At 38.3% G+C, this 24,658-nt stretch overlaps 1 protein-coding gene across 1 annotated transcript in view; it reads right to left on the bottom strand.

The window, feature by feature from the left end:
- Window positions 1-3,855, bottom strand: part of LOC308692821 (uncharacterized protein) — a 69,157-nt gene extending 65,302 nt beyond the window's left edge. Inside the window, exons 1-2 of the mRNA XM_081369226.1 lie at window positions 3,788-3,855; window positions 2,707-2,897 (exon numbers count right to left, since the gene is read on the bottom strand). Of these exons, the coding sequence (XP_081225352.1) occupies window positions 2,707-2,764 (58 nt within the window). The 5' untranslated portion in view covers window positions 2,765-2,897; window positions 3,788-3,855. The remainder of the gene's footprint in view (window positions 1-2,706; window positions 2,898-3,787) is intronic.
- Window positions 3,856-24,658: the final 20,803 nt, after the last annotated feature.

Raw genomic sequence — 24,658 nt, forward strand, 5'->3', positions numbered from 1 at the left:
TGTATATGTGTGGAAAATTACTATGTTTATCTATTTCTTAGCCAATGAGAATCATTTAACCTGTAAGCAATGACGTAGCTTAGACCTTGGAAATGGTGTAACTGCTGTGTGTGTGTGTGTGTGTGTGTGTGTGTGTGTGTGTGTGTGTGTGTGTGTGTGTGTGTGTGTGTGTGTGTGTGTGTGTGTGTGTGTGTGTGTGTGTGTGTGTGTGTGTGTGTGTGTGTGTGTGTAACTGCTGTGATCTTTGTAACTAAGCGGGGCGGCCTACGAACTCCTGTGTGAGTCTTGAAGCTGAACTTCTGCTGATGAAACTGCAAACTATCTTCAGTAAAACTTTTCTTCAATTTATTATAATTCTGACTCCGGGTCTTCTTTCAAACATCTGGTCCTTGGGTCCTAAACTGTTAAAGGGATAGTTCACCCAAAAATGAAAATTCTGTCATCATTTACTCACCCTCAAGTTGTTCCAAACCTGTATGAGTTTCTTTGTTCTGCTGAACACAAAAGAAGATATTTGGAAGAATGACAGAATCAAACAGATCTCGGTCCCCATTGACTTCCATAGTAGGAAAAAATATATACTATGGTAGTCAATGGGGACCGAGATCTGTTTGGTTACAAACATTCTTCCTTTGTGTTCAGCAGAACAAAGAAACTCATACAGGTTTGGAACAACTTGAGGGTGAGTAAACGATGATAGAATTTTCATTTTTGGGTGAACTATCCCTTTAACCCCTAACAATGGTTTCAGGTTATCCTACATTAGGGTTATTTAACAACAGAAACTGAATAATCATATGTAAAAATAAAACACGGCTTATTAATTCTGATTCCTATTAAAGCTACAAAAGTTATTCAGCCAAGAGCAGTGAGTGATTTTCTCTTTATCTTTTGTTCATGACCCCAGTTATTGCAAGCCGTTTCGATACGCATATCGCGATATATGCCTCAGCGATAGGGCTGAACGATTAATTGCATTTACGATAATATCGCAATATGATGAAACGCGATTTTTGTAACCGCAATTAGATTATTTTCCAAAATCGTTCAGCCCTACTTTGCGATATTTCGATATTCAATATATTGTGCAGCCCTACTTAAAACTGTGACACTCAGGAAGTGACATCATCTGGGGTCTTTCTACTGCATGATGGGAGGACAAGAAAATAATCTCAATCCATTGTCTCAGTTTTTACACACACTCTACAGTGTTGATCACATTCATCAACCCTGTTACCAAAGTCACTGTAAGAAGAATCTCTATAATTATGAATAACTTGTATGATATTTGACAAATACAATTTTATCAGTAACTTGGTGTTTACTGATTATTCCTAAAGAAATAACAATTTTGTAAACAATTTTGAAAATGACAACAATTCTGGTAACATTGTTGCAACATTTTATTTCTCCATTTAATAAACGAACCATTCAGTCAGATAGGTTTTTGTTGTGAAAGAAATACAGTTACAATTTCAAGCATTTTATCCAAAATGTAATCACTTTTCAAACCTTGAAAACACAACATCAAAATTCAAGCACTTTCAAGGATTTCAAGCACCCGTACGAACCCTGCTCATAATTTGGCCTTTTCCTTGCATTGCAGTTTTTTTCTTATTCTTAATGCGATCAACATTTGATGTGTTTGAGGAATTTGACTAACATGTAACATTTTACATGCATTCTGCTGAAATGAACGAAATGACTCGAAAAAAGATTCAACGATCCGAGTCAGTAAAATGATCCGAACTTCCCACTTCTAGAAGTGACACTGGGCTCTTTCTACTGCATGATGGGAAGACAAGGAAATAATCTCAATCCATTGTCTCAGTTTTGACACAAACTGTAGCATTGACTGTATCCATCAACCCTGTTACCAAAGTTACTGTAAGAAGAATCTCTATAACTATGAATAACTTATATGATATTTGACAACTACAATTTGTTAGAAATGAAGAATTCCAACAAGAAAGTGCCTTTGGTCTTCGTCTTTAATCAGGCATATGAATGAACAATTAACCAGCACTGGTGGAGTGTCGCTCAAACTCACAAAACTCTAAATATGAATATATAGCAAGAATATGAAGGGAGTATTTGGCTTTAGCCAATCAAACCATACATGACATCATATACATTGTATAACAAATCTATAAATGGTCAATATCCGGCTAGATATCCTTCTGTGCCTTGTGGTCCAGAAGGCTATATAATGCTTACAATAGGTTGCTCTCCTCCAAGTGAAACACTGCAGTCCACAGTAATGGATAACAGATGTGCATTACATACATAGAAAGGAATCCAAGCTTCTGTGTGCATAATGGTTCTATGGACAAAGCTGAGATTTCAGATAGTAACACTATAACTTCTAACACAATTTTATCAGTAACTTGGTGTTTACTGATTATTCCTAAAAAAAAAAGTTTAAACTATGTTGAAAATGACTAAAATTGGTAAAACTGGTAATGTTGTTGCAAATTGGGAACCAGATATAAAATAAATGTCAAATAAAACATAAAATAGCTTTAGCTTGATCTGATGTTGACATCAATACAAATGTCTCAAACCTTCCTTTACTGACCATTTGTTGAAAACAAACAAAAAACATTCTGTACCGTTTCATAGTTTTACTGTTTATCTAAATGTGCTTGAATGTCTCTAACATGAATGTTCTTCAGCATCATGAATGAATGAAGAATAAACACCAACCTCTTTGTTCTTCAGGATCTTCAGTGTGTTTCATTCTGCAGGGTTCTGGATCACTCATGTTCTCACTGTCCTCTTTAATAAACTCAGTCTTTGCAGATCTCAGCTCTTCCTGATGCTCTGATGCTCGTCTTTACTTGTAGCTGATGGGAATTTACAGCATTTATTGGAGAATTGCAGTGGGAGGAGCTGATCTGACCAAATAAAAAAAAAAGAATATCAGTTCCTGAATTTGTTTTTATACTAAATATCACATCTAAGCATTTATGTCTGTCTGAAGTAAAGTAACTGATGCAAATGTATATTATGTCTAACCAGAACACTCTCCTGCTTTTTGCATTACAATATAGACAGAAAAATAGAAATGATAAATAATATAAACATCATAATGTCTTCCAAATATTAACAATGGTCAGAAAAAGAAAAAAACAGTTGAAAGTATCGACACAGAAATAAACTTATATTTTTGAGCAACAAATACAGTCTGTTGACACCAATGAAATGAGCTTTAAGTGTCAATTCACAGGAGATCTGAAGACATCAGCATAATAAATGAGGTGAAAACAGGAACTATTGTCATGAAATAAAGAGTGTTTTCAGCAGATCTGTTAATATTGATGAGCCTCAGACTATCAACACTCATTCAACAAGCCATTCAGGATCATCAGCAGATCATCTCACTTTATTCTGAGTGTTTGCTGTTAGAAACACATTATTTGAGTCAGGATACATGATAAAAGCCTGTTAAACTGCTCTATTGAAAGACATTACTGTTGCTTCTCACCATCTGACACAAATAAAACATAAAACCAAACCAAACTTAATTAACCACCTCATCTAAATAACTACAACAGCATAATGTTAATATCTAAAATATATTTTGATTTTCTAGTAATTACAATCATTGCAATAATGTTCAAAACTGACAATGATCCTAAAAAAACTCATGCTCGCTGCTGCTGCACTAAATCCAGAAAAGACGCACAAGTATCGCTGTGATCGATGAAAACAATACAGAAATGAGTCTGTCGCTTAATCAAACTGTATAAAGTGTGTGTGATGGTTGTGTGAATATGAGAAATACCGCAAACTGCTCTCCTCACCTCAGGACTCCTTCTTCTTCTTCTTCTTCTTCTTCTTCTTCTTCTTTCTGATGGCCGGATCGTGAACGAATCGTTCTTTTGAACCGGTTCTTTTCAGTGAACTGGTCGAACACTAAATCGGACTGAATCGTTTAAAACAGTTCGCGTCTTGCGTCTGCGCTGATCCACAAATAACTAAAGTTACTCACTTTTGGACATGCCTGACACAGTCCCTCCTGATAAAATATGTTCCCGCGGCTCTGCCGAAAACTGTTTCTTTCGGACGCTTCCGACATTCTGAGAACTGATGAGTTGGAGATACTGAGCATGAGTGTAATTATTTTCCCCGGACGAAATACATGCTGCTTTATTATTTTGTTGCAAACCAAAAAGGGTGACAAAATAAAACATATTGGAAATGTTTATGACTTAATTACTGTATTATCACTGTATGCGTTTTTGAAACAACTGGTGGAGTGAAAGTATTAAATTGTTTATTTTTTAAAAAATCTTGTCTTAAATGGCTGTGCATTGTTTTAGTTGAAGATGCTGCTGAAGGCTACATGAAGGGTGTTTTACGATCTCAATAAGGGATTTTTTAACAGTAAGCAAGAAATTCCTATACTGTAATTATAGTTAATGACACATTCACAAATTTAGTTTGTATTAAATAAACTGTTTTAATGAAACTGTCAAAGTGTTTCAAACAATACACCATTCAAATTGAACAAAGAAGAATTGTTGAAAACTAGTGCACTTGCACACTACACTGTATTTAACTCAGGCAATGCCAGTTATTATCTTGCATTATCAAAAAAAGTGCACTTGCACACGTTTAACTCTTCAGGCAATGCCTTATATTGCATTATATAAAAAAGTGCTCTTGCACATTTAACGCTTCAGGCAATACCTGTTGTTATCTGTAAATAACAAATGTCATTTTGAATTATCAAAAAAAAAAAGTACAAAAACTGTTTTAAACCAATGCAGTGAAAAGACAATAAAAGATACACAAGTAACAATATGCAACTTAGTCATTTGACCCTCTCTTTGGTATGTTGTCTTACAAGGGCAGGTTTGCATACAGAAAAACAATCTGCTTAACTTTGTTTGGACTCAGTCTGTTTCGTCTTTCTGAAATAATCTGACTTGTTTTGGAAAACACTCTCTCTGAAGGCACAGAGGTAGCTACTATGCAAAGTCTCCTTTTCATCACTGCTGTGTTAACCCTTAATGGTTAGACACAGCACCCCTGCAATCGCTGGACAACTTTGTGCAGTCCCCTTGCAATCAAAATGACCTTGGATGCAGTCACAAATCTGTTTCAATAAAAACACAAAATAACTAAGTCAGATCTAATAAGTTATCATTGTTTATGAGAAGGAAAAAAAAAAGAGGATTGAAATATGACAAAATCATTCACTTATTTCAAATATTTCACTAGTGGAAGCAGTTCTATGTTAAAATAATTATACATACCTTTCACCACTAATTTCAACAGTGACTTCTTCAAAGGGCTTCAAAATCTCACAAACATTCTTAATCATGCCCCATTCGTCAAGTGTCAGGGTTGGAAAGCTGGGGTTTACCAGTGCAATTGTAGCAATGATTGCTTCCTTCTGCAGCCAAAATCTGTTTAGCATGTAATGCGTGGACTTCCATCTTGTAATTACATCCGGCTTGAGCCTCAGCTCTTCAAGGCCCATTTGTTTTGTGTTGCCTTTAGTCTTTCTGTTGCAACAGTGCTTCTGTTGACATACTCAACAACACTCTCGACTTTTGTCACTGTCCCTTGAATGTGTTTTAAGCTTTCCCTCACAATCAGATTCAATGTATGGGCAAAGCATGGCAAGTGCTTCCATTCAGCTTTCTGGAAATCTGCTTTGTCATCAAATCAACCACTTTGTTTGTGATTCCCCACTCTTCACATATCTTTTTAAGTTCGGCTGCCAGGTTGTCAGCAGTATGTCGGTCAGTGAATGAAAAGCAGTCAAGAAGAGGTGATGAAAGAGTAAAATGTTCATCGATAAAATGACAAGTGACTGCCATAAAACTTGTAGTTGTCCGTGCCGTCCAGGTATCAGTCGTCAGACACACAGCAGAGGCATTGCTGACTTTCACCTTCACCTCTTCTTTAATTCTGCTGTAGAGCTGTGGCATCAGAGTGTTTGATATAGTCTTTCGGTTCGGTAAAATGTATGATGGATCAATTGCCTTCGAGAATCTTCTAAATCCAGTGTCACCGACGATTGATAAAGGTTGAAAATCCATAGCTATCATTTTAACTAACTCCTCATCCACTTTGCTTTGTTTGACAGGGCCAATTGGTGCTCTCACAAAGCTTGTCATCTGACTTTGTCTTGTCCTTTGGACACTGGTGCCAGATGAGGACGAAGTAGAGGCAGTAACAGAGGAGACAGCAGCCGTAGAAGCACAACTACCTGAGGCTGATGCAGATTCTGTAGATTCGTGCCTTACTTGCACAAACAATGCAGCTGGATGTTTTGTCTGAAGATATCTTCTGAAATCTGAAGTTGTTTCTCCTTGGCCTGACAAAATATTGTTGCAAAGCTTGCACTTTGCTATTGCTCCTCTTTCTGGAGGTCATCTTCAAAAATGGCTTCTTTTTCTACCGGTCTCTGCCTTGTTGTTAGTGAACTCTGGAGTCAGAGGTGTCAAAAGTGGTGTGGCTTAAAGGGGTCATGAACTGGATTGTTTTATTATTTTATAATGTTGCCTGGGGTGCCCTTATAATGTTAGTATGATTTTTACATAAAAAATTGTCATAATTTATAAATAAAAGCCATTTTTCCAAGCCTGATTTCAGCCTCAGATTTGAACGCTCCGTTTGAAGGGGCGTGTCTACTGTGAGACTGCAGTGCAAACGCCCACTGCTGTGATTGGCTGACATGCTTGCAATGAAATAGCTAGTATTACAGGAACTCTCTCGAAAACTTTTACTACGTTTTTACTATTACAGCTATCGAGATTAACAAATCGTGAAAAGTATCGTTTAAAGCATTATATTTAAATCTATTCCATCACATGAAAGGTTGCAGCATGATGAGCACTGAGCAGATGACACAGTCTGTTGACCGCGTGAATAAAGATCTTATCATTGCAACGCAATTTTTGCACTCTCACAAATGCTTACACCAAATCACAATGCAAACACGATGTGAGTACACAGTAAGAGCTTCGTTGTGTAGTGTAACAGTGTCATTATTTCATCACGAGTTTGGTAAGTGTCCAGATAAGCTCTCGCGGCTCGCGCTGTGCTGTTTGATTGACAGCTTGGGCGAAAGGGATCGTTCTTTGATCGCTTTCTGTAGGCTATATAATTTAATAACAGTTTAAAAAAAGATTATTTTCATAATACTACGAGAAATTATGTGAAGTTGATCGTTTAGTCACTGATGCATAAACAGTATTGAACATTTTAAGAGAAATATCTGAACTTGAATAATTACACCGAAATCACTGATCGCAGATCAGGCATTAGAATACACATGGTTACTTACGTTGCTGGCAGATCCATGTCGGGAAATTGTGATTGACTGATTTAATAAAGTTTAACCATGCTGGAATCTGAAGGAAGCTTATGCAGACTGTCTTCTTCCACAAACAGGCGCTGCACAATATTTAGTAAACATCATGTTTATTGCTTGGAAGTAGCTCGATCCGGTTTAGCAATTATCATGTCGTCCTATGTTATTTAGCATGTTTGGGCGAATCGGTGGGCGGGGCTAAACAGGCCGTGTTGAAGTAGGCGTTGATCTTCTTTTGTGGAGGCGGTGTTTTATCCTCTTTGACGTCATAGTTCCCCACTTTGAAAAAACGAGTCGTTTGCTGAGCCTGATGTCTATAAAAGCTTTTATTGGACTAACAAGGTAGTTTTCAGTTCTGAAACTTACAGGATATTATTATAGTATGATGATCTCTTATATGTCAAAAGCTCAAGGAAACTTTGATTTCTCAGTTCATCACCCCTTTAAGTTACCCTAAGTTCTGTAACAGTATACAGCAGCTGTGGGGGAAGGGGTAGTGCATGCCCTTTGACTTGAGGTAACACCCAGTCTCCCTTGGCAACAGAGGAGAGCCTTTAGTAGAATAAAAAGCCTAGCCAAGAGATAACAGTTTGCTCTATATTCCTCTTAATATATCCTTTTAATTTATAATTATTTATAATTTATCCTTGCAAGTATTTTTAGGCATTTACTTTAATACTGTAAAGAAAAAAACAAAATGTAAAATACAAAAAAAAGTTTATTGTGCTTTTCCAAATATACACACAAATAGCATAATAGCAAACAGAATATACTGTACACACAAGAAGCTACATATGCAACATGAACATAAATAATTGAACACAGATTTAATTAGGCTATCTAACTTTGAGAAATATGAATGTTGTTTATCAAGCATTACAGCAAAATAATTAACATGAAAGCACAACTGCTGCATTTTAAAGGTTTGAAACAATTAATGTTTTGTAAAGCTGTCAAACTAAACATTTAGGCTATTTGTGTTAACAATGCATGATATTTTCAGGAACAGCTTATTTCTAAATAAGTTCAAGTACAGCGAGAACGGTTCGCAAGCATATGGAGGCGCCAGCTCATATGGAGACTGAGCATGCGTGAACATAGTACCACAGTACGCAGACAGGCACTGGCAGGCACACACAGATTATGACAGTGACAGCACTGCTGAACAGAACTGTTTATTTTGGATAACTATTTTATTTTGGACAACTGATGCTGTGCTGCTGAATAGCCATGTAAGTTTATTTAATAACAAATAAAACATAGTGGGGTAGGCTATGCATAGAAAGTTATAAGTGTGGGAAAGCATATTTATTAAAATGTTTAATATAGGTTTACATTGAATTTAGCATGTTAAAGTTAGGTATAAATTATGATTATCAGAGTTTTCTAGCAAAAGACTCTGGTCAGTCCTGTTTTACTGAAACTCTTGGAGTTTGTGTTTTAGCAAGAAAGTCCAGCCAGTCCTGTACTCGGGTCTCAGTGTTTGAATAGATATGCTGAGTGGATTAGGGTGGGCAATGCTCCCAGTCTAGAACTGGTTCCTAAACCTGTCTTTTTCGGTTCCTGGCCCTAAATGTATATAAACTGTAAGAGAACATTTCACGTCAGACTTGGTGACTGCAGCTACCGACAGATCGTGTTCTCAATAAAGAATCCTGCTGAAGAAACAACCAAGTCTCCTGGTCTTTCGATTCTAAGTTCACAACATAGGCTATTAAACAATTAAAGGGGGGGTGAAATGCTCATTTTCACTCAATCTCCTGTTAATCTTGAGTACCTATAGAGTAGTATTGCATCCTTCATATCTCCAAAACGTCTTTAGTTTTATTATATTTATAAGTTAAAGATTGGCTGTACCGAGTCTTTCCGGAAAAAACCGAGCGGCTGGGGGCGGGCCGTGTGGGCGGTGTGCTATAGCTGTGCTAACGCGCCGAGCTAACACCACACAGAGACATTTGAAGTAGTTTACTCACCGTGACTGCTCGATCCTTAAGCATTAGACGATCTGCAAATAAGTCGATCTGGGCTTTGTTTATAAAACAATCATCGTCGAAATGCAGGGAACAAAGAGTCGTGCACAACCTCCGTTGATGCTTCGAAAAAACAAACTCCATCCACTATTCCCTTAACGCTGGATTCTTTGGGAATCTGTGCAGGGTTGTCTTGCCCTGCCAACCAAAAACCCACTTCTTTGGTGACACTGACTTCCCTAAAAGCCGAGCATAGCGCTTTGAGGTAACGTACTGCTTTCGCTCTCTTCTCTCTCTGGTCTGCGAGTGCGCGCGCGGCCGCGGAGAAGTGCCCTTAGGACCCGTATAAGGAAATTCTGCTCTATCTTACGTAAGACAGAGCCATACTCGAAAAAAACTTTCCGAAACTTGTGACAAACCGGAAGGAGTATTTTTGGAACAAAAATACTCCTTCAAACGTACAACTTAACTTTTGAAACTTTGTCCATGTTTAGCATGGGAATCCAACTCTTTAACAGTGTAAAAAACTCAGTATGCATGAAACAGCAATTCACCCCCCCTTTAAGCCAAACATGAAAATGAATTGTACTATTGTGAATGCAGGTTATATTGTAAGTTTTGTATGAGCTCCATCCTCATTTCTGTAAAAAGTTGATTAAGACTAGTTTATTAACTATCATTAAGATATGTAAAACATCCACGTTTGAACATCAGTGCCTGTATTGGACAATTTACTTGCTAAACTTAAATGAAACATATCCAAGATGATTATTGTTATTATTTAACTACGTTATTTACAAATTACTTTATTTAAATGTGTTTAAAGGGATACTTCACTTTAAAATGAAAATTCTGTCATCATTTACTCACCCTCAAGTTGATTCAAACCTGTATGAATTTCTTTCTTCTGCTGCACAGAAAGATAGATATTTTGAAGAATGTCAGTAACCAGACAATTAACTGGAACCATTGACTTCCATAGTAGGAAAAAAAATGTACAATGGAAGTCAATGGTTCCAGTTAACTGGTTGGTTACTGACATTCTTCAAAATATCTATCTTCCCATTGGGCACCTAGAAATAAGAACAAAGTATAAGACATGAGGACTGGGAATGGTAACTTTAGATGTCCAGATGGCCAGCTGGCATCTCACTTTGTTGCTTGTCAATAAAGTTCATTCTTTTGACCTGGAACTTCGACTCTGAGAGCTTTTTTGAGACCTGAACCAAAAAGGACTTTGACCACAACAGACGCTAGTCACGTGAGCAGCACAACGCATTCGTGTGATCCTGACACATGAGCTGTCCAATAATGAGGCAGCATTCTGACGTAGATCCCGGAAACACTGCAGTGTGTACAACAACAGCCGTTTCTCAATACCAAGTACGCAAAGTTCGGACTAGAGTCCTTGGTAGTTCGGACTGACAAGTTCGACTCAGGAGAACGAACTCCCGAGGACGGGAGGACGCAAGTCCGATAATTCTGCAAATGGAACAGCGGCGTACTTGATAGCGTCACTCAGCTCGCTCTGGCTACTCCGGTTATCTCTTTAGGCTACAAATAAAACGAAATATGTTATAAACCACCACTTTGCCTCTTTTCATTTTCATTTAAAAAAAAATCTTTAACATAATGGCCACACAAATGTGGTTCAGGAAACGCAATTGATTATCTTCACTGCATATTTACAACAACACAAAATATAAAGCACAACCCTGACTCTTTTTGTTTTCATTTTAAAAATATGATGAATAAAAAAACATTATAATATTGATCATTAAAACGAATATTTAGCAAAAAGAGACAGGGTTGTGTCATATATGTATATACAGTGAAGAGAATAGGCAACATGCAGATTATAATAAAATATTGTATAGGCTATGTTTTAAATATATAAAATAAAATGACATAACCTTTTTTGTTAAATGTCAGTTTTAACTAGATGTACCGCATCGCGGTACAAAATATGACCGCCGCTCAGGCCTGCACTGGCTTTCCACAAAAATAAATGACGTGGAGTAATTTGGCTGTATTGCGTGTTTATGTATATACCTAAAAAAGTAATAGTATGTGCATGTCTGTGTGTGTGTGTGTGTGTGTGTGTGTGTGTGTGTGTGTGTGTTTGTGTATGTGTGTGTCTGTGTGTGTGTGTGTGTCTGTGCGTGTATGTATGTGTGCGTACATGTGTGCGCGTGTGTGTTTGTGTGTGTGTGTCTGTGCATGTGGATTTGTATGTGTGTGTATGGGTGTGTGTCTGTGCGTGTGGATGTCAGTGTGTGTGCATGTTTGCGTTTGTTTGTATTCCTGCATGTGTGTGTGTGACAGTATCATCCTAAACCAGCAACCCTTCGCTCAACAGCACCATCTACAGGCCGATGAGTGTACAGTCACTAAATGTGCACATAAATGAATTTATTTTATACCCCCCCCCCCATGGATGAAATTCTACAAAACTTAGCAGAGGATACCCCCAGAGGATGTCAAGTTAATCATACACATGAAATATGGTGCAGTTCTGAACATCTCCACTGAAGATAGGGGCGATAAAAGCAGAATAATATTGCATTTTCATTTTTTATGGGAGGGGCGCAAATCACAAATGACTGATTATGGGCTAGGTTGATGTGGGCCCTTAAGAGTGGGCCCTACATACCATAAAAATTTCTTCATCCTCGGTGCCACGGTTCAGGTAGTTATTTAGGAAAAACTGCATTTTTTTGGGTTTGGGGGGGCCCAGCGCGGGGGGGGGAGTGGCCCCCGGGGACCAAACGAAATTTTTCCGTAGAAGTGTAGTGGGGCTACATGCCCACCAAATTTCATGTTCCCCGGTGCTTCGGTGTCCCTGGTATCGTTGACGAAAAATTTACGGGGGCCCCAGCGTGGGGGGGGGAAGTGGCCCCGGGGACCAAACGAAATTTTTCCGTAAAAGTCTAGTAGACCAACATACCATAAAAATTTCTTCATCCTCGTTGCCACGGTTCAGGTAGTTATTTAGGAAAAACTGCATTTTTTTGGGTTTGGGGGGGCCCAGCGCGGGGGGGGAGTGGCCCCGGGGACCAAACAAAATTTTTCCTTAGAAGTCTAGTGGGGCTACATGCCCACCAAATTTCATGTTCCCCGGTGCTTCGGTGTCCCTGGTATCGTTGACGAAAAATTTACGGGGGCCCCAGCGCGGGGGGGGAAGTGGCCCCCGGGGACCAAACGAAATTTTTCCGTAAAAGTCTAGTAGACCAACATACCATAAAAATTTCTTCATCCTCGGTGCCACGGTTCAGGTAGTTATTTAGGAAAAACTGCATTTTTTTGGGTTTGGGGGGGCCCAGCGCGGGGGGGGGAGTGGCCCCTGGGGACCAAACGAAATTTTTCCTTAGAAGTCTAGTGGGGCTACATGCCCACCAAATTTCATGTTCCCCGGTGCTTCGGTGTCCCTGGTATCGTTGACGAAAAATTTACGGGGGCCCCAGCGCGGGGGGGGAAGTGGCCCCCGGGGACCAAACGGAATTTTTCCGTAAAAGTCTAGTAGACCAACATACCATAAAAATTTCTTCATCCTCGGTGCCACGGTTCAGGTAGTTATTTAGGAAAAACTGAATTTTTTTGGGTTTGGGGGGGCCCAGCGCGGGGGGGGGGGAGTGGCCCCCGGGGACCAAACGAAATTTTTCCTTAGAAGTCTAGTGGGGCTACATGCCCACCAAATTTCATGTTCCCCGGTGCTTCGCTGTCCCTGGTATCGTTGACGAAAAATTTACGGGGGCCCCAGCGCAGGGGGGGAAGTGGCCCCCGGGGACCAAACGAAATTTTTCCGTAAAAGTCTAGTAGACCAACATACCATAAAAATTTCTTCATCCTCGGTGCCACGGTTCAGGTAGTTATTTAGGAAAAACTGCCTTTTTTGGGGTTTGGGGGGCCCAGCGCGGGGGGGGAGTGGCCCCCGGGGACCAAACGAAATTTTTCCTTAGAAGTCTAGTGGGGCTACATGCCCACCAAATTTCATGTTCCCCGGTGCTTCGGTGTCCCTGGTATCGTTGACGGAAAATTTACGGGGGCCCCAGCGCGGGGGGGGAAGTGGCCCCCGGGGACCAAACGAAATTTTTCCGTAAAAGTCTAGTAGACCAACATACCATAAAAATGTCTTCATCCTCGGTGCCACGGTTCAGGTAGTTATTTAGGAAAAACTGCATTTTTTTGGGGTTTGGGGGGCCCAGCGCGGGGGGGGAGTGGCCCCCAGGGACCAAACGAAATTTTTCCGTAGAAGTCTAGTGGGGCTACATGCCCACCAAATTTCATGTTCCCCGGTGCTTCGGTGTCCCTGGTATCGTTGATGAAAAATTTACGGGGGCCCCAGCGCGGGGGGGGGGAAGTGGCCCCCGGGGACCAAACGAAATTTTTCCATAAAAGTCTAGTAGACCAACATACCATAAAAATTTCTTCATCCTCGGTGCCACGGTTCAGGTAGTTATTTAGGAAAAACTGCCTTTTTGGAAGTTTGGGGGGGCCCAGCGCGGGGGGGGAGTGGCCCCCGGTGACCAAACGAAATTTTTCCTTAGAAGTCTAGTGGGGCTACATGCCCACCAAATTTCATGTTCCCCGGTGCTTCGGTGTCCCTGGTATCGTTGACGAAAAATTCAGTAAGGTGACGGGAAAAAAAAAAAAAAAAAACTTTGACAATCCCTATATGACCGCTTTCGCTAGCTACGCTAGCGGCGGTCATAATGATCAATAATAACCATTCTAAAAGTATAAGTAGCCTAAAAGGTATAAGAAGCTATACAACAATAAAAAGCCAACGATTCAGTCAAACATGTCAGCTCTCGCTAAAACGTTAAATTTAAATAGACTAACGTTAAATAAAGCTATGAAACTTCACTTTGCTCTCAGCTAAAACGTTTTGCCAGGGAACAAATTATACATTAATGAGACAAATAAAATAAATAAATCGCCTGTTGGATATACACAAGACGATTTATATCTCATGTTAGTTAGACTAGACATCCGAGCCACCGGCAAGTCAGCAGCACTAGCCGAGAGAGGCTGTTCTCGACGGGGTACGAGCGCCGAGCGTCCGATTGCCTGGTTCTCAAAACTCCGAAAACGTCAGATCAAATTTTCAAATAGGCGCTATCTTTATAAATAAACCAAAGATTTGAGCTTTTAACAACTACATTCTCGCCTGAAATACTCTTAAAACTACATTTTGTGACACAATTATAGCAGTATTTTTAAATTACGCGGGGTTTCTCCTCTGCTATTGACGCTTGCTGGTTGGTGTGAGATGCATTCTGGGATACCTGGCTGTCTGAAGTCCGCACAAGTCACCTCTCGATGCATCCTCGGTAAAAGGGGCGGATCAAGAACACATCCGGGGATTTGAACTGGACTTGGCTAGATGTGAACTTTGAATAGCGTGCCGCACGAGTGCTATTTTTAGACCGCAAGGCCGCGTGACGTCAGCAACGTAAACCGGAAGGGGGTCAACATAGAAGCGCGCTCGCTTATGATTCATGCTAGTACTGCTTGTTTTCTGCCGGTTATCCCTCAAATAAGAACATGCCGAGTAAACACTGCTGCTATGGAACTTGCAGGAACGACTCCAGACACTATGACCGTCCACATATGAAGGATGTATTTTTTATTCGTTTCCCGAAGCCAAAAACCTAGAGGGATAAATGTGAACGATGGGTCTACGCCCTAGACATTATTTTGAATGAATGAATAACTCTCTCTCTCTCTCTCTCTCTCTCTCTCTCTCTCTCTATATATATATATATATATATATATATACAGTGGTTAAATTGGGCCCCGGCACATAAGCCTGCTCGTTTGCAGTCAGTTGCCTACTGGGAATTATGTCACATAAAATTTGATGAAAGTGATGCTTTTGAAAACATATTTCTGATTATAAATGAAAGATTTTGAAATGGCATGTCTATTTTGTCTCGAGGGAGCTGAGAACAATCGGGACACGGCCGTATTCGTGTTCAGCTGCTTAATCTCGTTGTCAGTTGATCGCGCACCGCTCGCGCATGCCATGCGCATCAAGGTAGGCTACTACTCAGAACTCCGACACGGATAAATGTACGCAGCAATAATGAATGTTCCTGGGAGATCCGTAGTTGCGCGGGATGTGGAAGCGCGCAAAAGTTCCAGAACCTTCTACTGCCTTGGAAAAACAAACAAAACTCACAACCCAGATAGCAAATAGTAATTGAAACGATGTTAAATCAACATCCCGCTGTCAACGATAAAGTCATTGAATCAACGTCGAACTCTGATGTTGATTCTTCATCATGTTGCACCCTCTATTATCATTGAAACAACGTTTAAATCATACCTAGAGATCAACAGAATTTCAATGGTATTTCGATTACAATGGATATTGAAACAATGTTGAAATCCCAGCATATCAACAAAATTTCAATGGTAATGTAATATTAAAAACATTATTATTAGGCTATAATCCTGCTTTATCGACAGCCAGGATGGGCTAGCAAAATATAGAAAATAGAAACTATACCTTTAGGCTATAACCTAGACTAGCACAAATGACACCCCACACATTCTTTAAAAATTAAACAATCATTTTTATTGTATTATTTCATTTTTTCTTTTTCTTTTAACGTGCTAACTCCTGCTGCGTCTGTCTTCCAGCTCCTCCCGCTCGGTCTGGGGCGTAGCCACTTCTGTACAGCTTGAGCGAAGTCATAGGTGTTTGCCGTTGTAAGACGTTGAGTCAAGGCATCTAGAATACAAGTAAAAGTATGTTACTGCGATTTAGTCAATGATTTGTTCAATCAAGCTGTCGTCAAGGATTGGGAGCAGAACATGGCACGAACACAGTACACAATATGTGTATACACACAGTGTATAATACACACTGCCCAATATGTTCATGGATGTATTCGAATTAAAGGGAGGCAAAAAGGATTAGCTTGCAGTGACATCTTTCATAAGGACAATTTATGAGGCCAAGTGACTCTAAAAAAATCATGTTTATTATTTTATTAAATCAGAACTAATTGTTAACTCAAAAATTAAATATAAATAACTGGATACTTATAACTAATTAAATAGTAAATGTATTGATTAGAGTTACCATAGACAAAAGATTTTTCTGGTTGACTAAATTGCACATTAATTTCTGCTTAAATACTGGGTGCATGGAGGAATATGCATAAATCTCACCTCAAAAACAGGCTAATAATAAGGCTATGTCTTTAAAATTAAGGAGGCATTTTAATTGTTTCTAAATGAAGTATGTGGGGCTAAGCCCCCCCTTGACGCCAGGCCTGGTTGTCAGGCGCTGTATAATAACAGTGCGCGCGTGTCGCGCGCTTCCCCGCGCTCAGAAAAGGTGCAGAAGATAATCAAAAATCGTGATATCGCATAAGCACTAGTATAAAACGACTGTTATCATTTCTGAAAACAAACACAATGGAGTTACAAAACTGTATCGCACGCATATCGCAGCCCTGCTCGAGGATTATTCATATTTTGGATTTGTAGGCTATTACGACGAGATGGTCTAATCGGCATTTCCAGTTAACGTTACAACTCGAGACAGTTCTGCATTGAATAAAGTAAAGGTAAACCATATGTCTTTTGTGTAATTCTGGCCCGCCACGGTCACTGCTGTGGGTATAGCGCTAGATAGAGCACTATGCCAGCGTTGGTTCCGCCGGTGTTCTCCGGCGGTCAGAAGAAATAGCGGTGCTGTGTTAATAGATTTCACGACAAAGTTGCTGGCCGCCGCTGCTACAGCAGATCAATTTTGTCAAGTTCAGCACACGGACGCGCCGGCGAGTGAACTGGACTCTCGTCTCATAAATGAACCGAAACTCGTCGTATAAGGGAGCCTACTTGCCTGACAGACCTGATAAATATATCTATAGAAAGCTTGGAAGGTATTCTTTAAAACAGAACAATTCAAAACGAAAGAAAACAGACCGCTGCTTGTGTAGCCTAATCCGTATGAAATGTGCATTTCTTTCTGGCACGTTCTACTGCGAAGATCGCGAGGATAGCATCGTCAACTTCATCTATGCAGGGCACTGACACAGAAAACACTTGTTTATTAATAAACAATTCAAATGTCTCCTTGCTATATTTTACATATTCATAATCATTACTTTTGCCGTTTTTTTGTGACAGCTTTTAGGTGCTTTATTGGCAGCGTCACCACAACATCAGCACAGAAAACAGGACATTTTTTTCAATCCCTGTTTTGGCAGGGGGAAAAACTGATCAGAAAATGTAACGAAACGTTGTAGAAATGTAGTGGAGTAGAAAGTATAATAATTGCTGCAAAATGTAACGAAGTAAAAGTAAAAAGTATGCACTATTGATTCTACTTTAGGCCTACAGAAACGAAGTACTTCGTTATATTCCACCACTGCTGATTAACAGTAATGTAAATGCTAAATGTCATAATTAGTCCATGAGCCAGGGGGGTCCATCGGTATCAACGGGGGGGCAAATGCTATCATTGTTTTTTGGCAAGGTATACACCCCTAGTATTAGAAAAATCACGATAGCAGTGCAGGGGTGGTAGCGAAATCACTTTTTTGAGCTCATGAAGTTACTAACCCCCTAAAATAAATTCCGTTTTTGAAATCTGGTGTATATCTGGTTTAGGCTCATGCTAGGGATATTATCAATATTCTATAATATGGTGCTTGGTATCGTTGGAAAGGGGACCTTTTAGGCTTTCATTTAAGCCCAGTACTGAATCTGTCTGACAAACACAGAGGTCACAAGACTTCTTTAAACCAGAAATAACACACATTTTTTCACAATTTCCGCCTAAACTGTATGCTTTCTTTTATCCCTGTGGCATGAAAGAACACCATGGACACAAAACTCAACAACTTCAATACTCAAGGCACTCTGGTGACTCAGAAAATGTATAATATACCCATACTATTTATTTGTGAGAGCCTTAAATTAGACTTGTGCAGCCAGCACAAGTCTTCAAAATAGAATAGAGCCAATAGAATGGACAAATAGAATACCCTATTAGACCAGGGCCAAATGGCCTATTTATTCATGTACAGTTGTAATAAGTCATTGTTTCAATAGTGTAGTCCAGTGGTTCCCAATCCTGGTCCTGGGGACCCACAGCTCTGCACAGTTTGTATGTCTCCCTCATTTAACACACCTGATTCAGATCATCATCTCGTTAGGAAAGAGCTCTATGAACTGAACTAGGTGTGTCAGATAAAGGAGACATATAAAATGTGCAGAGCTGTGGGTCCCCAGGACCAGGATTGGGAACCACTGGTGTAGTCAATGGTGTTGTAAACATAACACTTGTAAGTGGTTTAACAAAATGTTTCTATCATGTATTTTGATATTCAGATATGATGTCAGAAAGTAGCTCATTTTGACAGTTTGACGAGGTTTTGTCAGTTTTGTGAAAAGATTGTTGGTTCAGTTGACTGGTTATAACAACACTACCAACTATGTCATCTTCAAACAACTTCCATTGAGTTCCAGGGGTATTAAATGTAAGTACAAAATACTTTTTCTCTTGTGCTTGTGAATTGGTGGGGAATAGTAGCAGTAGCTAATGTAAGCTTGGTGTTTTTAGCAGGCTAGCTATCTAGCAGGCTAGCTATCTTGCAGGTTAAACAGTGTAACAGTAACTGCTACAGTGCAGTCAGGGCTCTCAAGTGTCACGTGACAGTCACTAATTTCGGTCTTTTGTCACGCCCTCTCGCCACACATTGTATTTCTAACGTGGAAAAACTATTTATAATATATTTAATATGCTGCAGTGCCCAAGATGTCTCTGGCCGCGCCAGTCTCATTATGGAACCGGCAGGAATCAATCGCTGTAAAAATCTATTATTGTCTATCCATTATAAAAGTGCATCTATCCACTATAAAAGTGCATCTATCCATCATAAAAGTGCATCTATCCATTATAAAAGTGCATCTGTCCATTATAAAAGTCCATCTATCCATTATAAAAGTGCATCTATCCATTATAAAAGAGCATCTGTCCATCATAAAAGTGCATCTATCCATCATAAGTGCATCTATCCATCATAAAAGTGCATCTATCCATTATAAAAGTCCATCTATCCATTATAAAAGTGCATCTATCCATTATAAAAGTGCATCTATCCATCATAAAAGAGCATCTGTCCATCATAAAAGTGCATCTGTCCATCATAAGTGCATCTATCCATCAAAAAAGGGCATCTGTCCATCATAAAAGTGCATCTATCCATTATAAAAGTGCATCTATCCATTATAAAAGTGCATCTATCCATTATAAAAGTGCATCTATCCATTATAAAAGTGCATCTGTCCATTATAAAGGTCCATCTATCCATTATAAAAGAGCATTTATCCATCAAAAAAGTACATCTATCCATCATAAAAGGGCATCTGTCCATCATAAAAGTGCATCTATCCATTATAAAAGTGCATCTATCCATTATAAAAGTGCATCTATCCATTATAAAAGTGCATCTATCCATTATAAAAGTGCATCTGTCCATTATAAAGGTCCATCTATCCATTATAAAAGAGCATTTATCCATCAAAAAAGTACATCTATCCATCATAAAAGGGCATCTGTCCATCATAAAAGTGCATCTGTCCATTATAAAAGTGCATCTATCCATCATAAAAGTGCGTCTGTCCATTATAAAAGTCCATCTATCCATTATAAAAGTGCATGTATCCATTATAAAAGTGAATCTGTCCATTATAAAAGTGCATCTGTCCATTATAAAAGTGCATCTGTCCATTATAAAAGTGCATCTATCCATTATAAAAGTCCATCTATCCATTATAAAAGTGCATCTGTCCATCATAAAAGTGCATCTATCCATTATAAAAGTGCATCTGTCCATTATAAAAGTCCATCTATCCATTATAAAAGTGCATCTGTCCATCATAAAAGTGCATCTGTCCATCATAAAAGTGCATCTATCCATTATAAAAGTGCATCTATCCATTATAAAAGTGCATCTATCCATTATAAAAGTCCATCTATCCATTATAAAAGTGCATCTGTCCTAGGGCTGTCACTTTTTATTCGATATTCGAATATGCATTCGAACATGACGTGAAATATCCGAAACCGAACTATAAATAAACTATCCGGTTTTTAAAGTGCCATGTTTTGCGCATTTTTTACAGTCTATGATTAGACCGTTTGCTTTTTATTTTATTGTTTGCCATCTCATCCAGTAGCGGCCGCTCTAAACGTATTGTAGCGTAGGCCCATGACCAAATCAAGCAAACAATAGCCAATAGCCAGCTTGTTTTGAAAATGGAAGATAACGACAAGACTAAAGAGACCGCGCTGTCATTCCAGCCTATCACACACACACACACACACACACACACACACACACACACACACACACGACCCACAGAAAAGACGCGTGTCAGTATCGAGTTCTCTTTCGGGCTTGAACAAACCACAACACACAAATTATGCCAAGTGTCCGTTTTGTCGAGTGTCCTCATAAGAGCAGTCTTAAATTATTTAAAGTCTTAAATGAACGTAGAGATTTGTGAGAAAATGAGATGCGTGTCAGATCGCGTCTCTGTCCGCAGTGGCTGGTCTTTAAGTGTCATTAATGTTAATCAAAGAACAAAGGTAAGAGAGTAAATTACTCACTCAGACCCAGCGCCAGGAGGATTATTATACCGGTAGCCTAATAATCATGAATGCACTCCGCTATCTTTTAACACATCTCCGGCGAACGGCTTTTTCACGCAAAAGAAAAACTCCTCATGAAGCGCAGTGAAATTCAGCGACCGTGTGGCGTTTCCTGATGGATCGAGGTTGTTCGTTAACTTCATTTTACATTTTACTCGTAGATATTCGAATATATTCGAATACATTGCTTGATATCCGTTCAAATTTGATTTTTCTCAAAAGTGACAGCCCTAATCTGTCCATTATAAAAGTGCATCTATCCATTATAAAAGTGCATCTGTCCATCATAAAAGTCCATCTATCCATTATAAAAGTGCATCTATCCATTATAAAAGTGCATCTATCCATTATAAAAGTGCATCTGTCCATTATAAAAGTGCATCTATCCATTATAAAAGTCCATCTATCCATTATAAAAGTGCATCTATCCATTATAAAAGTGCATCTGTCCATTATAAAAGAGCATCTGTCCATCAAAAAAGTACATCTATCCATCATAAAAGGGCATCTGTCCATCATAAAAGTGCATCTATCCATTATAAAAGAGCATCTGTCCATCATAAAAGTGCATCTATCCATCATAAAAGTGCATCTGTCCATTATAAAAGTCCATCTATCATTATAAAAGTGCATCTATCCATTATAAAAGAGCATCTGTCCATCATAAGTGCATCTGTCCATCATAAAAGTGCATCTGTCCATCAAAAAAGGGCATCTGTCCATCATAAAAGTGCATCTGTCCATCAAAAAAGGGCATCTGTCCATCATAAAAGTGCATCTATCCATCATAAAAGTGCATCTTTCTGTCCATTATAAAAGTGCATCTGTCCATTATAAAAGTGCATCTATCCATTATAAAAGTGCATCTGTCCATTATAAAAGTCCATCTATCCATTATAAAAGTCTATCTATCCATTATAAAAGTGCATCTATCCATTATAAAAGTGCATCTGTCCATCATAAAAGTCCATCTGTCCATTATAAAAGTCCATCTATCCATTATAAAAGTGCATCTATCCATTATAAAAGTGCATCTGTCCATTATAAAAGTCCATCTATCCATTATAAAAGAGCATCTGTCCATCATAAAAGTGCATCTATCCATCATAAAAGGGCATCTGTCCATCATAAAAGTGCATCTATCCATTATAAAAGAGCATCTGTCCATCATAAAAGTGCATCTATCCATCATAAAAGTGCATCTGTCCATTATAAAAGTCCATCTATCATTATAAAAGTGCATCTATCCATTATAAAAGAGCATCTGTCCATCATAAGTGCATCTGTCCATCATAAAAGTGCATCTGTCCATCAAAAAAGGGCATCTGTCCATCATAAAAGTGCATCTGTCCATCAAAAAAGGGCATCTGTCCATCATAAAAGTGCATCTATCCATCATAAAAGTGCATCTTTCTGTCCATTATAAAAGTGCATCTGTCCATTATAAAAGTGCATCTATCCATTATAAAAGTGCATCTGTCCATTATAAAAGTCCATCTATCCATTATAAAAGTGCATCTATCCATTATAAAAGTGCATCTGTCCATTATAAAAGTCCATCTATCCATTATAAAAGTGCATCTATCCATTATAAAAGTGCATCTGTCCATTATAAAAGTCCATCTATCATTATAAAAGAGCATCTGTCCATCATAAAAGAGCATCTGTCCATCATAAAAGTGCATCTATCCATCATAAAAGGGCATCTGTCCATCATAAAAGTCCATCTATCCATTATAAAAGAGCATCTGTCCATCAAAAAAGTGCATCTATCCATCATAAAAGGGCATCTGTCCATCATAAAAGTCCATCTATCCATTATAAAAGTCCATCTATCCATTATAAAAGTGCATCTATCCATTATAAAAGTGCATCTGTCCATTATAAAAGTCCATCTATCATTATAAAAGAGCATCTGTCCATCATAAAAGTGCATCTATCCATCATAAAAGGGCATCTGTCCATCATAAAAGTGCATCTATCCATCATAAAAGTGCATCTGTCCATCATAAAAGTGCATCTGTCCATCATAAAAGGGCATCTGTCCATTATAAAAGGGCATCTGTCCATCATAAAAGTGCATCTATCCATCATAAAAGAGCATCTGTCCATCATAAAAGTGCATCTATCCATCATAAAAGGGCATCTGTCCATCATAAAAGTCCATCTATCCATTATAAAAGAGCATCTGTCCATCATAAAAGTGCATCTATCCATCATAAAAGGGCATCTGTCCATCATAAAAGTCCATCTATCCATTATAAAAGTGCATCTATCCATTATAAAAGTGCATCTGTCCATTAACATCTATCCATTATAAAAGGGCATCTGTCCATCATAAAAGTGCATCTATCCATCATAAAAGGGCATCTGTCCATCATAAAAGTGCATCTATCCATTATAAAAGTGCATCTGTCCATCATAAAAGTGCATCTGTCCATCATAAAAGGGCATCTGTCCATCATAAAAGTGCATCTATCCATCATAAAAGTGCATGTCTTCATGTTCATTTTATGAAGTATACTTAAGTAATTTTCAAGTATGTTTTTTTAAGTATACTTTATGTAGTAAGTATACTAATATCAATGTGTACTTGTAAACTTGTGTACTATTTCAATACTGCTTGGGACTAAATTGGCCCACTTTTAGTATTTTTAGTATTTGTAAGAGTAGTAAACTAAGTACACAACTAGTTTTCTCATTTGTAATGCATCTGTACTACAAGTGAACTTATAAGTATACTAGTAGTTTACTATTTTAATACAAGTAGTAAATTTTTTAGTTTATGAAAGTACAAACTGATGTGTGCTCTCAGTAAACTACTAGTTTCGTAGTTTATACTACAAGTATACTTGTAAGTTTTCTTTAAGTGAACATAACATTATACTTATAGTTTACTATTTATATATTATTTTTGCACTTGAAAAATACCTTTAACTGTTCTTTAATTTTAAAAACATTTTATTAGCTTCATGCATCCTTTTTTAATCAACACTTGAATGTCAGTAAGTTTCATAAAGAAAGACAACATTTTAAACAAAAAAAGTAGAATTAGAGTAAATTGCTATACACTACCAGTGGACTAGCCTACACAAAAATTCAGATATGCAGAATTAGAAACATATCTGTTTTATATTCTAATCAATATTTTCAAACAATGTATAAGTTTCATAAGACTGTATATGAAAAACTATGTAAAAAAAGTATATTTAATTGACTACTCAATCAAAAGAGTTAACACAACTACAAGACAAGTATACTTTGAATTCTTAATTATTCTTTTAAGTATATCTGGATCAAAAGATTGAGTTCAAGTACAGGCCAAATATACCTGAGCCCGTATTCATAAAGAATCTTAATGCAAAGAGTAGCTCCTAGTGACAAAATTCTAAGAAAATTCTTAGAAATGTGGGCGTTTACTCTTAAAATTAAAGAAAAAATCCCAGTAAAGAAAAAAGTAATTCAGAAAGCATCTTAACCCTTAAAAGAGGTCTTAAGGTCAAAATTGTAAGGAGTATGGACGAGGACTTTTAAGAGGCTTAAGAGTTTCTTTAGCAGAGGAGAACATGGCAGAAAGACGAAGAGGGAGAAAAAATGTGTTGCAGACAATGGATGACAGTGAGTTAATAAGACGCTATAGATTAGATCGTGCAGGGATCATGTTTGTGACTGATC

The sequence above is a fragment of the Scardinius erythrophthalmus genome, assembly GCF_964197995.2.
Source record: "Scardinius erythrophthalmus genome assembly, chromosome: 1".
NCBI lineage: Eukaryota > Metazoa > Chordata > Actinopteri > Cypriniformes > Leuciscidae > Scardinius > Scardinius erythrophthalmus.